At 37.4% G+C, this 15,441-nt stretch overlaps 1 protein-coding gene across 8 annotated transcripts in view; it reads left to right on the forward strand.

The window, feature by feature from the left end:
- MAP7 (microtubule associated protein 7) overlaps nt 1–15,441 on the forward strand; it is a 127,472-nt gene that overhangs the window by 82,989 nt on the left and 29,042 nt on the right. For 6 of the 8 annotated variants that reach the window (XM_056343399.1, XM_056343400.1, XM_056343401.1 and 3 more), the window contains 4 exons: nt 9,655–9,818; nt 10,622–10,733; nt 11,623–11,709; nt 14,151–14,261. In XM_056343399.1, the coding sequence (XP_056199374.1) occupies nt 9,655–9,818; nt 10,622–10,733; nt 11,623–11,709; nt 14,151–14,261 (474 nt within the window). The remainder of the gene's footprint in view (nt 1–9,654; nt 9,819–10,621; nt 10,734–11,622; nt 11,710–14,150; nt 14,262–15,441) is intronic. The other 2 variants (XM_056343403.1, XM_056343404.1) reach the window with 1 other exon arrangement.

A 15,441-nucleotide genomic window follows, 5' to 3' on the forward strand; every position in this document is an offset into this window, starting at 1 on the left:
TTCTTTTTAAGCAGAAGTTGAGAATTGCAGTGATACCTCAAGTGAAGTTATTCCCTGCTCCCAGAAAAAAGACAGTGTTCTGTAAATGTAGAGCTGGTAGTAATCTTTAGCAATTTCATTTTGTACTTTCAGCAGCTTGAAATGCAGGAGGTCACATACATCTTTTAATGAAATTTGTTTGACCCATCTGTGAGATCATGCAAAGTACCAGTTTAGTAACAATTATGTTTATTGGGCAATATTCTGCTATTACAGGAGGGTTGATTTGAGATTATTTTTTTCCCCAGTTTTGTTTACTCTCAAGCTTTAATTTTTTTCCAGGTTCCACTGTGCTGTGATAGATGTGGCTTTCAGTGCGGTATAATGGGTCGGTCGGTATGTGCTTGGCACTCTTGAGGATTTGCTTGCACCTGGCAGTGGTATTTTAGCAGCTTTATTCTACTTAGCACACTTGGGTGTCTACCTCTTCTCTTTTCAATGAGACTTTAGGGAATGGGAAATATGAGTGCATATTGTCTCGGTATCTGCTGTTTCTTGAGGATTATGTTATGCTGCCTAATTGAAAAGAATAAAAAGACTTCTACAAAAATGCCCCTTTCACCTTTATATATTCATGTCTAGTTTTGGAACTTTCTTTAGAAAACATAGAAGGCACACAGAGACACATATGTTATCTTGGCTGTTCATCCCATCAAAAAGAAAGGATTTTTTTTTAGTTCCTTCACTGTAGGAAAGGCTTTGCTTTTGAAACGCCATCCCAACCCTTCTGAAAGATGAATTTTTGGCTTTTTTCTGTGCAACTCATGTTTTCCATAAGTTGTGCTGATTTGGGGGTTTTAGCTTTCTTAGACTTGCCTTTTCATGTGGGCAAAGATAAAGGAATTACTTGGCAGCCATGCTTCAAGGTTTTTATTCCTCTGACCATTTGGTAATGTGTGTATTACTTGTTGATATGCACATTCAGACCTTTAAAGGATTATTAGGGTAATCTTTGCTTGATTCTATAAATAATGCTTTTCAGTGTGTCACTTGCTCATTGGTTTTTGTTTCGCGCTGTTTCTGCTAGTGCTCTTCCCACAGTGCCTTTACATGAAGCGATCATCTGTCCTTTAAAATACAAGTGTCAGATACCTCTGCATGAGACCAACTCTCTTGGGTCATGCAAGACAGGGATCCCAAGAGAGGCAGTGGTAGGTGAGGGTGATAGCTGTCAGATGGGGCTGTTCTCAGAGGACAGGGTGAAGGGAGCTGTCACACTTCTCCTGGCTCCAGCCTGGCACTATGGCTCCTTTGCATGCACCAGGCTGACTGGCACTGGAGGCTGTGTGAGACACACGTGTCAGAACTGAGTTGTTTAGGAAGGCAGACATGGTAGATAGTCTGGTCAAACTGGAAAAGTCTAATAAAAGCTACTGCTTTTTCAGGACGGGCCTTCACCCTTAACTCTGCTGTACTGATTGTATCTGTACTGGAAAACTGAACAGTACTGCAGAGCATTCCCTAGGGGTGAAACTAAACTGGTCTTGCCTTTAAACTGTTATAATGGATCCTGGCAGGGTTTTGACACCAGCTGACTAGCTGTCTCCTTGCTGATTCCCAGACAAGGTTTGGGAATTGGCAGGCAAGGCCCATGGGCTTTTTCTCATGCATTGATGGAATACTGTCGCCACTCTGGAGGGCAGTTTAGTAGTACAGGTGAAAGTTGTTCCATGCCAGTTGGTCTCTGAGCATGTTCCATTTATTAGCATAAACCTGGTTTCTCCGTAACTGGCATGAAAAATCAAAATGTGTTTTTCAACAGGGAAATTTATTGGGATTTTAAAATAGGTAACATTCTGATAGCCTTAGGGAGTGGCCTAGCAAAGTGGTAGAGTTGAGGATTTCTTCGTTTTACTTTGCAGTGTTTGAGTCCCATATTCTTGAGAAAATCATTTTAAGTCTTACATCTGTGCATGTTTTATCTACACTAATCCTGCTTGAAGACTGACCTTTTTTTAATCACAATTATGATCCTGACAAGGACACATGGCTCATTTAGTTTCTGGCATTGAGGACAAAAGATGGTAATCCTGCCATCTGACTTAACACATCTCCTTAAATGAAAAGTTATTAATCTTAGGTTTTAGAATATGTCTACATTTCAGGTTGGCTAAATCCATTAACTTCTTAATATTTACACTGCATAAGCATTAAAATAATATTTTAAAGATCACCTTGATACGTATTCCTCCCTCATTTGAAAGCAATCATTGGCAAAATATCACACTAATAAAAATTACTCATTTTTTCTGTTACTGAATTCCTTCTGGCTTATTCTATTCTCTGGCAGTTGGGGACAGAACTTTATCCAACATTTCCACAGTCAGAAACCCCACTGAAACTGGGAATCAGCGACCTTAGCATATGAATAGTTTTGGGATGTCCTCAGAGGACTTGAGTGTCAGAAGGGTTTATAGGAAAAGAAAAGAATTTTTAAGGAAGATTAGTTTAAAAAGTTCTGTGCTGAATGTCCCTCAGAGCATGGCTACTGGGGAAAGGTTAGCTTAGAGATTCTAATGTTAACTTCAGCTTTAATTACAACTCTGAAGTTCACTTTCTAATTCAGTCAGCCAGCCATTTCTGTGGAACATCCCCATTTTTAGGTATGGTTAAAGCATCACTGATCCATTTTTCTACTAATGCAGTGAGGAGGAAATCACAGTCTCAGACAGTACAGAGCTGGCAGTGAGGAAAGGTGAAACGGCGGTCAGAGGAGAGAGCTATTGCTGAGGTCAGTGCTGTAAAATCAGAAGAGGGAGAGGCTGAAAAGATTGACAAAGGATCTTTACTCAGGTAAGCTGTCCATCCAGGGTGGATGCAAAAAGCAGACTAAGGAAGTGTGGTGCTAGACTGATCTGCCTTCATATAGGCAGTAAACCAGAATGGAAAGGACTAAAATGAAGAGACAGCAGAAGAGACAGCAAAAGAGGAGCTGAGGGGACATCCCTTGCTTCACATGGATGAACAGAAAATAGAGGCTTTGACACTTGATGCATGCTCCACCTTCCCTCACAGCCTAAAACCCTTGCAAAGAATGGTACTCTGTGTGTGTGCATGACTGTGGAAATTTAGCTTCTTTCCCCAAAAGAAACATGCATGGTTTGCAGTTAACATCTCCCGCATTAAATCAGTTAATTCTAGTGTAAAATTGATTGGCTTCAAGTCTTGTGTGTGCCTTAATATTGGAATGTTTCTTGATTGGCCTTGGTATTTTGGTGTTACTCACTTCAGAGGGGCCAGAAATATAGCCTTAGTTATGTTGCTTTGTAATGTAATCCAGCATTACTAGTTTGCTAACAAACAGAAGGTATTAACAGCATGTCCCAGGTTCACTTTCTACTCTTGTTTTTATGCTCTCATTTTGTGTCTTTATATCACATGACTGTTCAAATTCATAGATTGTACTAAGTAATGAGGTAGAGCACAGATCAGGCTGTGACTTATCTTTGTATCTTCCAGCTTTAATGTAAATGTTCTTATGCCATTTAAGCTTTCAGCATGCAGGTACTGTTTGCACAGTGACCAAGCTTTCTTCGACTTTCATGCACGTTGTCAGTCAATATGTGGAATTACAAGGGAGAGAAGTATCGTGAAGTTGTTAAGTCCCAGCCCCAAGAAAAAGCCTTTTTGTTGGACCGTACCTGTAGTGGAGTCCAGAATTGGCTCAGCACCAGGCATAGCTCTTAGCTTAGTTTCTGGAGGAGCCATCATAAAAGTGGGTATTTCCCCTTCCCGCATCCTGCAAATCAGCCACTCTTTCAAGTTGATTGGACCTTTTAGAGGTGTCTTCTGTTTCCTCTAGGCTCATCTTCTGATTCCTTCTGTTAGCAAGGCATCTGATGTATGTGTCTGTATGAACCATACTTTGCTGTGCTTTCAGAAGCACACCTGTGTTTTGAATAGGGCTTAATACCCCTAATTTTTACCTCGGAGTAGGCTTTTTTAACCCTTGAGTAAACTTTGATTTTTAACTCTAGAATATAATTTGTTAATTTCTGTCTGGTGTAGCAGGAAAAAAAGTTCCTGTAAATTCATGAATAGGGACATGAGAATGAAATAAAAAGATGTTACTTTAAACTTTTTATTTTCCTGAAGATACCATCATATATCTAAGGATGCTAACTTATGTCACTGTATATGTATACCTTATAGATGGCAAAAACTGAGCCCTTAAGTTCATGCAATAACGTAGTGTATATAGGAAGCAGTAGACAAAGCAGATATTCTCCTTTGAGTGTCTCTAATAAGAGAAAACGTAGGCATTGATATTGTAAAAAAAAACCCAAAACATTAAAATTTAAAAGCAGGAAAGACTATTTCCCCATCTGAAGAAAAAGTTAAATTAATGGAAATAAATATTACACTTTGTCTCAGAAAACAGATATATCACAAATCATGCTTTTATATACTAGTTAAATACTTGATCCAAGCATAAAATTAGTAGCTTCCTCATGCTAACAGATGGGTGTGTATTTTCTGTTGCCTTTTGCTTGTAACTTAAAGATGATAGAAAAAGATAGCTTTTATATTTGTTTGAAATGAGATCTATTTATTTTGTTATAATTTATTCCAGCCTAACACTTCCTTTTGCCTTGGTTAATCTGTCACTAATGTATGTTTCTGTTGTTGAGTTGTCTCCTTATCACAAAAGTATGATTTTGTCATCTCTGAGGAGCAGAAAGCTGAAGATTAGTGTTCTATCCAGAGGTTCAACATTCTGATTTTCTTCCCAGCAGGGAGAATGTATGTGAAAGTTAACTCTTTTACATACCAAAACAAACATATTTTCAGCCTTTCTCTTCCTGAATTTAATCTTGAAAGTTCAAATATACTATTTGCATTACTCTTTGTAAACGACATGACAGGGTGAAGCCTGTGGAAGTCGCCACAAATAATGCCCCAAGAAGGTCTAACCGTTTATATTAATGCCAGAAGCAGCAAACTATCTCTATGTCTTTTATAGGCAAATTAATATTGCAGTGACATCAGATACGGAAGTTGTTGGATATTTATTCTTTGCTTTTCTTAATTTCTCATATCCTTCAGAAAGTGCTTTATTTTCCGTAAAGAACCAAAGAGCCTTTTCATGCCAGGTTGCTATTGTAATTAGATTCCAGGCACAAAAGATCCAGTTGATCTCAGGATCTGTGGAAGTCTTCTGGCTCGCAGCAGAAGTGTCTTGTCTTGATATGATCATTAGAGTCTGCGCGTAAGTGACTGCTGAGTAAAAGCCAACATGCTGCAGCTAGATGAATTTCATGAGATATGTGCTACCAAGCTCCTTATTTGCTCTTAGCGTTTTCATAGATAATGGATGTTTTAAAACTTCTCAAAATTATTTGGTTGAACTCTAGTTTCAAGCAACTACACTGTTTGGGTTACTTGGTGTGTTCAGGGTCTATGTAACAGGGAGTGTGCAGTGTTTGGTTTTTGTTTGTTTGTTTGTTTTAATTCATTTGTATAGCACCATGGTGACAGGATGTTGTAAGTCTGGAGCATTTCCTATGTGAAGGTGAGTAACTTAGATTGCAAACATATGATGTTGCATGAGGGAACAATCTAGTTCCATTCTTGAATGGTTAGGTAGGGAAGCTAAAGCTTGTAACAAAGATCAATAAAATTATGCAAATCCTGCATGCAGTAAATGAAATGGACCCCCGATTTCCTTTTAAGAGGAGGTTAGGGAATTATTCTAATTTTTTTTCAAGATCTCTTTCTGTGACATCTACAGATAAACAATAAATACTGGAAATTAAGACTAATTGTAATAGTTTGTGCATGTTAGAATAAATTAAGTCCATAAAATTATAGACTTTGTTAAGTATTACAAGCTCAGCATCTGTATGTATCTGTGCAATGCTGTCTGCGGAACTGAAACAAACCTTCTGAACGTTTCTGTATCAGAAGTGAAACATATCAGTAGACTCAAATAGGAAACAATTCTGATGGTAAGAACTAGCAGGAAAAGCTTCACAGGAAGTAGTGATGGAGAAAGAATAGGAGGAGAGAGTAATATCTTATGCTCCAGGAATGTCGTTTAACAGTTATTTAACACTAATAATTTTTTTTATTAGTTACAATTTATTATAATTAATTAAAATTGTGTGGCTTGGCCTAGTGGATGGTGTCCCTACCCGTGGCAGGGCGGTTGGGACTAGGTGAGCTTCCAAGTCCCTTCTAACCCAAACCATTCAATGATTCTATGATTACTACAGTCTAGCACTAATGAATAATTATTTGAGGAAGAAGAGGAACATGATAACCTAGTGTTGAAATGGGAAAAATGATTCAAATATCATGTTGTTCACAGGGTATTATTAGTTGGGTTCTGTTCAAATTTGGTTTTATGAAGTAAAATATTTTACCTGTTCTGTAAGTGTCTCTTTCCTTCCTTTTGACTCCTCATGAGTAATAGGCATGATTTCCCAGCCTCAATGAGCCTTCTGTGAAACTTCTGTCTTCAGACAGGTGTCCAGTATACAGTAATTTCTCCTGTTGATGGAAGAGAAAGAATTAATTTTTGGAGAAAATATATCCTAAGCTAGGAGTATGATTGTCAGAGAAACAGAAATGTGATATTGCTCCAAACAGAATTGCAGAGGTCTTTGAAAATGAGACAAAAACTTTTGAATGTAATGTGTCAGCCAGCACTTTGGTCATGAAGCATCACCCAAATAGGTAAAAGTTAATATGTTTGTGTGTTTTGAATAGGAGGATCTGAAGTGGTCCTGTCCTGTAATAATAAAGTGTTAAATTTATCTGACATTTTCATCAGAGATTCAGGAGAAAGGAGGAGTTAACATGAAATTTTTGCAATGCAGAATTCAAAGATTAATGATACTCTTTTTCCCTTTAAGTGTAGCTACTTTAGAAATGTCTTTTGCCAGCTTTTAGATGGTATTAAAGATAGTAAGTTTTTTTTGTTTGTTTGTTTGTTTTTTAAAAAAAGCAGCTGGTTGAATTTAACTGGGTTGCTGCTTTTGGAGAACGTTTTCCTCATTTGCTGAAGAAAACATGGTAAATGCATGTTGAATAAGTGAAAAGAACAGTATAGCTCACTAATGTGGCTGCTGTTTTTGGGCTGTCCCTATTCTGCAATCCAGCTATGCAGAAGCTAATAGGAAGAGCAAGCTTTTGCAAAAATCACAACCTTTCTGGTGACAGGCTGACACTGGTTCTGCCCAAGGCATTGGTTAGTGAAGTTGGATACTTAAGCAGAAGGCAAAAAAGGGGGACAGCACCTCAGAGGTGGTGAGTCTTACGTTTCAGTTGTTCAGGATGTAACCGGAATTGTTGAAAAAGGTGAGCTCAGGCTGAGCCCTTTGCTCAGTCTCCCCTGGACATGGGCAGCAGAAAGACAGCACTGTGAGGGGTCACGTAGTTCCAGAAGGGTGGACCGTACCGAGTCATCTCTCTGACCATCCGTTCTCTTGGTGAGCTATTGGCTCTCGAGAAGGGGCAGCAGATGCATGTTTCTGGTTTACAAATTAATCTTGTGTTTGGAACACCAATTTTGGCTCTATTTGTTATGTTGTAAGTCTTTAATACAGAAGGAGGAGCCTTTGCAGATTTCAGTTGGCCTGGAAGCTGCTTTTTCTGCCATATTCTATTTTCTGCCTTAGTCTGCAGTTTACATTTCTCAGTCACTTAACTAATTAGCATAGAAAAGTATTTCTGTAAATCTTCCACTGGCTCTTGCATTAGTATTTCACACTTGTAGGTGTCACTTCTCACAGCTATTGTTACTAATTATCTAAGTAACTGTACTGTTTCTTGTTGCTGTAATTACTCTAGCTATGATTGTTAAATTCCCTGCAAACATCTTGCTGAACTTTCACCCACCTTGCCAAGAGGGTGTCTTATGATAGTGTGTAGCTGCTGAACAAACATCTCTCTGCTAGTTTGTATCCCACAGCAAAGCTAAAGGTGCTGTCTGCTTTTCTCAGAAAAAGTATTTGGCATCTGAAATGGTAGAGAGCTGCGTTCTTGAGCTGGTCTGTTCAGGATAGGGATTTTTTGAGAGATTGCATATAGGTTTAGAGTGTACTTTAAATTCTTTATTAGGTGAGGTGGGATTTGTTTGAGTAGGTAGGGAAGTGAAGAAGAGCAATTTCATGAAGATGAGTCGTAGAGTTCTAAGAACTGATTGCAATGTCTGCTCTGAACATCTACCAGCAATTGGGTTTTTTTGGTTTTGATACGTTGTGTCAACAACGCTACAAACATCTTGGCTAATTGAAGGCTGAAGTTGCTGTTCTAGAGTATGTTATTATAACAATCAATAGACTTTCTTTTTTTTTTTCTTTCTTTTCCCTTCCCCCCCTTCCCCCCTTTTTTCTTTCTTTTTTTTCTCTCTTTCTTTTCTTTCTCTTTCTTTCTTTTTTCTCTCTTTCTCTTTCTTTCTTTTTTCTCTTTCTCTTTCTTTCTTTTTTCTCTCTTTCTCTTTCTTTCTTTTTTCTCTCTTTCTCTTTCTTTCTTTTTTCTCTCTTTCTCTTTCTTTCTTTTTTCTCTCTTTCTCTTTCTTTCTTTTGTTTTTTCTTTTGGTTTTTTCTTTCGGGTTTTTTTTCCCCTGGTTGAATTAAAAACCCAGTCTCAGTCTTAGGTAGAGAACTTCCTTACATTGCTGGCCTTGGAAACTGAAAATCCTTTAGGCGCTTTGTTGTGCTGGTTCCCTGTTGCTGCTGTGTTATCAATGAGCTCCTTCTGTGTATGGTTTTGTAATGTGGTTCTCAGTGATGTTTGTCTTGTGACTGTCACGTGCATCTCTTCCTGCACTCCCATCTGTCAGTTCATGAAGATCCAGAGGTATCAAATGTCCAGAATTTATAAAAAGCAAGTAACAAGGTTTTTTTAGAACACAAAAATTTCTGGGACCTGAAGCTTTCAAGACAGCGACGGGGAGAGGTCCAGAGTATCGTATGTAAGTGGTTTCATATGGACCGTTTGAGCCCGTGTTCCAGATAGTACCTTGGTGACAGTTCAGACCCTGATGGGGAGTCTGATTTGTCTTGATTAGCACTTCTGAAACATGTTTTTCAGAGCTGTGCAGCAGTGAAGTTATATGACAAATTAAAGTTCACCTTTAGACTGACTATTTTGGTGGGTAACTTGTTTGCTTCTGGTCAGCTGTGAGTACAGTTAGCAGTCCAGGTGCTAGAATTTGTCATCCCAACCACTTCAATCAAAAAAATCTGTATTGATCACTACAGCTATATAGTGGTGATAGTTTTGTCTTTCTTTTTATTATCTATCTTTTTATGGTAAAAGATGGCAGAGAATTATCATGGTTTGTGTAACAAGTGTGGTCACATACATTTGACTTCAGTATTTAGGTATTTTAAACTAATAAAAAACTTTTTTCCACATAGAAACTATATGCTCAAATAATTTAACTATTCCTGGTGGTAATTCATAGTAAGTAAATTGAAATTAAATGAAATGAATGTATGACCAGGGTACACAATGTTTTAGTACATAAGGAGAGATTAGGATATTATGTATGTCCTCTTAAGAAGATGAGTTCATTAGTTTTTCCATTTAGCTTGGTTATTCAAATTGTATTAAATGATTCGTCACATGTAGCATGTTAATACTTTTATTTTTGATTTTTCACAGCTGCAAGAGAATCAGTCTGGTTAGAAAGAGAAGAGAGAGCCCGGCAACATTACGAAAAACACCTAGAGGAACGCAGAAAGAAGCTAGAAGAGCAGAGATTAAAGGAAGAGAGAAGGCGAGCTGCTGTAGAGGAAAAGCGAAGGCAGAGAATAGAAGAAGATAAGGTAAGAATGAAAGTAATGAAAACACTTTTCAGCTTGCTTTTACCATAAGATATGGTACTACTGAACTTCTTTAAGAGCTGAAGGAAAGAATGCAACATAAGCCATGGTCAGTATGAGAGTGTATGAAAGGATTTTAAGAAAAGGATTTTGCTTGCACAGATACTGCTTCTTGAAGTGCACTTTATGAATCAAATGCAGCTAAGTTGAGAATGTCTAGCTTACAGTGTATGGCACTGCACAAACTCTTGCAGAAAAATAAAAATCGGGTTGGTTTTGTATGGTTATCTGTTAATTCTTAGCTATTCAGTATAACAGTAGAGAAATATTAGGTGCCCTAACAAATCCTTTAAGAAAGTGTGTAATAAAATATGCTTATGGCTGATTTGTCTTGGTTAAGCTGGCACACAGTGTGATCCTACGTAAATCAGCTCATCCTTGGTTGGGTGTTTTTTGTTTGTTTCCTATCTCTCCCACTAGTATTTAGTAGGTGGGAGATACAAGGTGGGCAGTAGCCCTAAGGTGTGTTTGTGTAGTGGCTGCCATAACAGAGCCACTTTTTTCTGTGCATTTCTGCAGTTCTCCAACAGATCTTACCTTTTCAAAATTACAGTTAAAATATTAACTTATTTATGGCTTAATTGCTGCTTAATCCTGTTGTAGCGTGTGTCTTCGTGGGCAGCACATAAACTTGAATACAGCTCCAAGATGCCTGCTAGGTGTTGTCCATGTGTAGCAGGGTTTGTTGAGAAGATTAAGTTAAAAAACCCAATAGTATCCAAATGTATTATCCTGTTGCACTTAAGGAACGACATGAAGCTGTTGTACGTCGCACAATTGAAAGAAGCCAGAAGCCAAAACAAAAGCAAAACAGGTGGTCCTGGGGAGGAGCACTACATAACCGCATTAATAACACAGGTAAAGAGGGAGACTTGGTTTGCTAGCCAGTCTTCCAGCCCTGCCAGTTAACTGAAATTTACTTTGCTTCTGTTAAAACAATTCAGTGTATGCTGGTTTGAATTCTTTGCTTTTGATCTTCTCATTGCTAGCAGTGGCATGTTTCTGACATTTTTGTGTGGCAAAAAGTTAACAAGGAGAAATCTGAACAGAAGTTAAAACTTGTTTCAGGGGTTGAGTAATTATGTAACTCCTATCTTGCTACAGCTTCTCGCTTCTGCCGCTTTGCTGTTGTTTCTGTACGTGTGGGTGTGCTTGTGCTGTGTCAATGTTGTGATATGAGCTACAGTGTGCAAATAGTAAATATCATGGCTCAAAAAACAGGTCTAGTGGAAATGACCAAATACTGAGAATAAAACAGACACGAGGAAGAAAAATGGTTCTTTGTAATAAGCTATCTGTACCTTGTACAGATATTTTGGGAGCTAGAAGTCCCTTTTTTCCCCTAGAAAAACTTAGAGATGGGCAAATTAAGTTTAAGAGAATTTTAGCTATATGCTTTTTACTTCAATTATCTTCTCTAACTTAATCTGCCAATCATTAATGTGTATATGCCCTGTGTAATATGACTGAAACCCAAAAAAGAGAACTTGTCCTTTATTTCTTTCACCAGAAGCTGGTACTCAGAATTCTTCTCTCCCTACTTTAATGTATACATTTCAATTTGTCCAGCCTTTCATCAAGGAGGAAAAAAACATTAAGAAAAGAATGCTCTGAAATCTTTGTTATATATAAGTTCAATAAACAGTTATTTTTCATAAAAGGTTATTTTTTTGCATAACTCTGTATAACTTACTTGATTTTTATTTTCTTTACTGTGAAAAATCATTGTCTTGCATTCTGTCCCTAGGTTATTTTTTTGAATCATCATTCACCTTTCTCGATTTAGCAGGCCTGGAGCACCACTTCAGATCTCTGGGTGGTGCTAGAAAACCTGGTACATAATTGCTGTGGTTTGTTGATTCCTTTACCCATAGCTAGTTCTCAGGAAATGAGATCATCAGTAACTAAACCACCCTCATGTAGTTGCAATGCATGCTTAACATCATGCTGATAGATTAGAACTGTTGTTAGTACCAGATTTTTTCATTATTACTTATTTTTACTATGGAGAGTTACTACTGGCTGACTCTAAAGATTTGGCACAATTCACTGAAATGAACCATAATATTCTGTCAACTGAAATTCAAGGAGACCCAATTCGAATATTTTGGTCTTTTCTAAAACCCTTTTGGCATACTACATATACACAGGATTTATAATTATTTTGCACATGAACACAGAGATATAACCAGTTGCACTGGCTGATGTGTTGCTTGTGGATATTTTAATATTTTTTTTAGGAAAATGAATTTGGCATGTTCTACATTTATTGCCAACACTTACACACAAATCCTCATGCTGAATTTCCTTCATTTAAATAACGTTAATAGACACAAGACAAACGTTGGCATACCAAATACAAAAGGTGACTTTTCATATTGTCATTTGGCATTGTCCGAAAGCTGGTTTATGCAGTACGTCCTTTATGCCAACTGTAGAAACTTTTTGGCTCTACTGATATCCTACACATTTTCTCAGCTATAGATTAAATATAATAAATCAAAAGCCCCATCCCATTCGCACAAATACTGTTCTGACAAAGATCTGTGCATATGAAGCCTGAGTATCCTCTCTCCAGTACTGAGTCGCACACAGTGCTCTTCAGTATACCCCATAGATAAATGTGGGATAATCTTGCTAGCCTACAGAGGCCTTGTTCTTGTCTATAATGTTTAGATTTTTCCTTTAAAAACCCACTTCTGAATTTTATCCCCCTTCCAATACCCAGTTTGCTGATTCTGTACCCTCACTGGGTCATTCTAACGTTAGGCAAAGTGAGCAAATAATCACATGGGGTAGAGGAGAATCTTTCTTCGTTCCAACCAGTTATAGTGAATCCTATACAGTTTATAGATCTGGGGAGAGTAAAGGTACCTTTTGTGTACTGTATTTCTATAAAATATTTTTTGCACACAGTGAGTGTACTTTAATCCACTAGGTCAGAACAGGTAAATAGAATGTTGGTGTACTTGTCATAAATAAAAAACTGAAGATAATATTTCAGCAACATCCTTCATGTTGTCAGTGTCCTGAGTTTGTATCTGCTTCCAAAATGGTATGTGGACATATTTTTGCACACACAGAATATGAATCAGCAGAGCATTTAGGCATATGGTCAAACCTCATTGCATTTGAGCATGGTTGAATGCTTTGCTGAGTAGTGCTGAGGTTCAGTACATGCTAAAATGTAAGCAAGCAGAATTGACTCTCCCAGCACCTTCTGAATGTCAAATTTCCAAATGGAAATTTGCAGTGGAGGACATGTAGGTGATGCATGTAGCTTTTTTTTTTTTTTTTTGAGACAACAAAAAGCATATCAACAGCCTGTTCAGCTCATTCCTGTTCTTCTGCCATTGCTAGCAGACGTTGCCATTCACGTGACACACATGTACAAAGTGTGTGTGACCTGTATTGAAATAACCATCACAGCCTCAGTAGGGTGCAGACGCTGCCTCTGCAGCAGTTGTGCAGGCAAATGATGCAATATTGCTCTAAAATGTACACAACTTAAAAGCAAAATAAAAACTTTTAGTATTGCATTGCATACATTCCAGGCATGTGCATTGAAAGCAGTGTAGCCTTCCACAGAGATTAATTTTCTTTATCTGCTAAGCTGTGTGCTGTTTTCGATTGACTAACTACAACTTCATTCACAGCAGGTAGAAAATGACTGCGGTGGGAAGTTTAGCACTTATACATAACTATGGGATTTTTAACTAAATCTTTTAATTCCTTTTGTGCTTACTCTTGCTTCCCTTGTGCACTAATCTTCCTTTAATCTTTTAGCATTGTATTATCATGATATTGACCACCTGCCTAGTAACAGTGCCCTGTCAAATGTCACATTTTATTCAGGTGCTAACGGTTATTTTAATTAATAACCTCACATTTCCCATCATGTTGGTCCTTCCCTGAAGCTTTCTACTGTAAGTCATGAGTAAGGTTTTTCTAAGTATATTGAAAGGAACAAGGAAATATCATCTTGTCTACTAGTACCCACTACAGATCCTCCATTAAATCCTTGGATTTCAACCTGATCAAATGATAATCAATAACAGTCAATAAACAGAGTATTTTAAACATTAAACTTAAATGGTTTTGTGCCCAGTCTTTGAGTCAACTGTACAAAGTCTGCTGAGATTTCCATTCTATTTTGAAAGTTCTTTGTGGTAGAGCAGGAGTGACCTAGTCATGTTTTCCTCCTCCCGCTAGTGAGCTAGGAACTTGCACTACTGCATGTAGGCTGTCAATTAGCATTATCTCCATTTGTTTTAGATCCAGACAGGCGGTCTGTTTCAACAATGAACCTTTCGAAACATGTTGATCCAGTCATTAACAAGCGGCTCTCCTCCTCATCTGCAACATTACTAAATTCTCCAGACAGAGGTACAGTTTCAAAGAAAAAAAAAGGAAAAAAAAAAAAGCAAGAAAGAATGTTCTATATTGATGTATTACTTTGCACATAAAACAAGCTTCTGAAGTCATTTTCTGTGCTTCATCTAAGTGGGAGTGAAAAGACTTCAAATGTGAAAAGTAAATGGTTGAACATTTTTTCCTGTGAGAAGAAATACGTATTTCTTGTTTTTTAAAACAAGAGAACTTACCTAAACAATTTTCCTTTAGCAAATGATAAAAGCAGTGCTTCTGTCAGGTTTTTAGTAAATGAGGTACAACTATTGAAAGAATACATTGCTCCATAGTGCATGCAATCATGTGTGACTTTTTATTTGCATTAGGCCATTTGTCATTATTTTGCTTTCCTTTCTTCTTTGGTAGTAGTTCTTGAATATCTAAGAACATGTTGCATGAAGCTTTTTTTATTACCATTTCTGGTTATTTTTATTGAAGAGGTATGGGTGCTTTTCATATAGTCTGTTTATTGACTTTTTGTGTCCAGTTACTTTTCAAAGATTGCTTTATTTCAGCGTATGTTTTTGATGTTTGCAACTCTACACAACTGATAAACCATCAAGCTTTAAAAAATTAACATAGCTGAATTGCTGCCTCTGTTCTGAGGATTTATGAGATTGAAGTATTGAGCTTAAAGGAGTTTTATAAAATAATGTCTCTTGTATGTCTCGTGCAAAGACCTTTACAGAAAAGGACTTGGTAGGGTTGGGTTTTTTTGTCCTCTACTGAGAATGAGAGGTTATGTCCCATTTCAATCCAGACAAATGCGTGCTTTAAAAGCCAATTTTTAGAATGTAATTTTGGTTGTGTTGCAAAACTGATTGGTAGATATCATTATTTTATAACTTAACCAAGTGCCATGTTTTAATGTGCATGCTTGTATGCGTGTATCTGGTTGACTTGATGAGCCATGTAGAATCTGGTAACTTGCATAAAATACAACATCATATTAGGAAATAACCCATTACAAAACTCCATATTTTTTTGTTCTAAATGTTGAAATTCAGTCAGTTTTGATTTTATTAGCTTTTCAGGTGTATATATATTTTTTTCCAATGCTTGCTGTTGTATGCCAGGGGATACTTCCTTGACGAAAGATCCTGTGGGGACAGGGGGAGGCATTAAATATGAAGGGTAGTCTCTTGTGGACTGTAAC

Source organism: Falco biarmicus, chromosome 6 (genome assembly GCF_023638135.1).
Source record: "Falco biarmicus isolate bFalBia1 chromosome 6, bFalBia1.pri, whole genome shotgun sequence".
Classification (NCBI taxonomy): domain Eukaryota; kingdom Metazoa; phylum Chordata; class Aves; order Falconiformes; family Falconidae; genus Falco; species Falco biarmicus.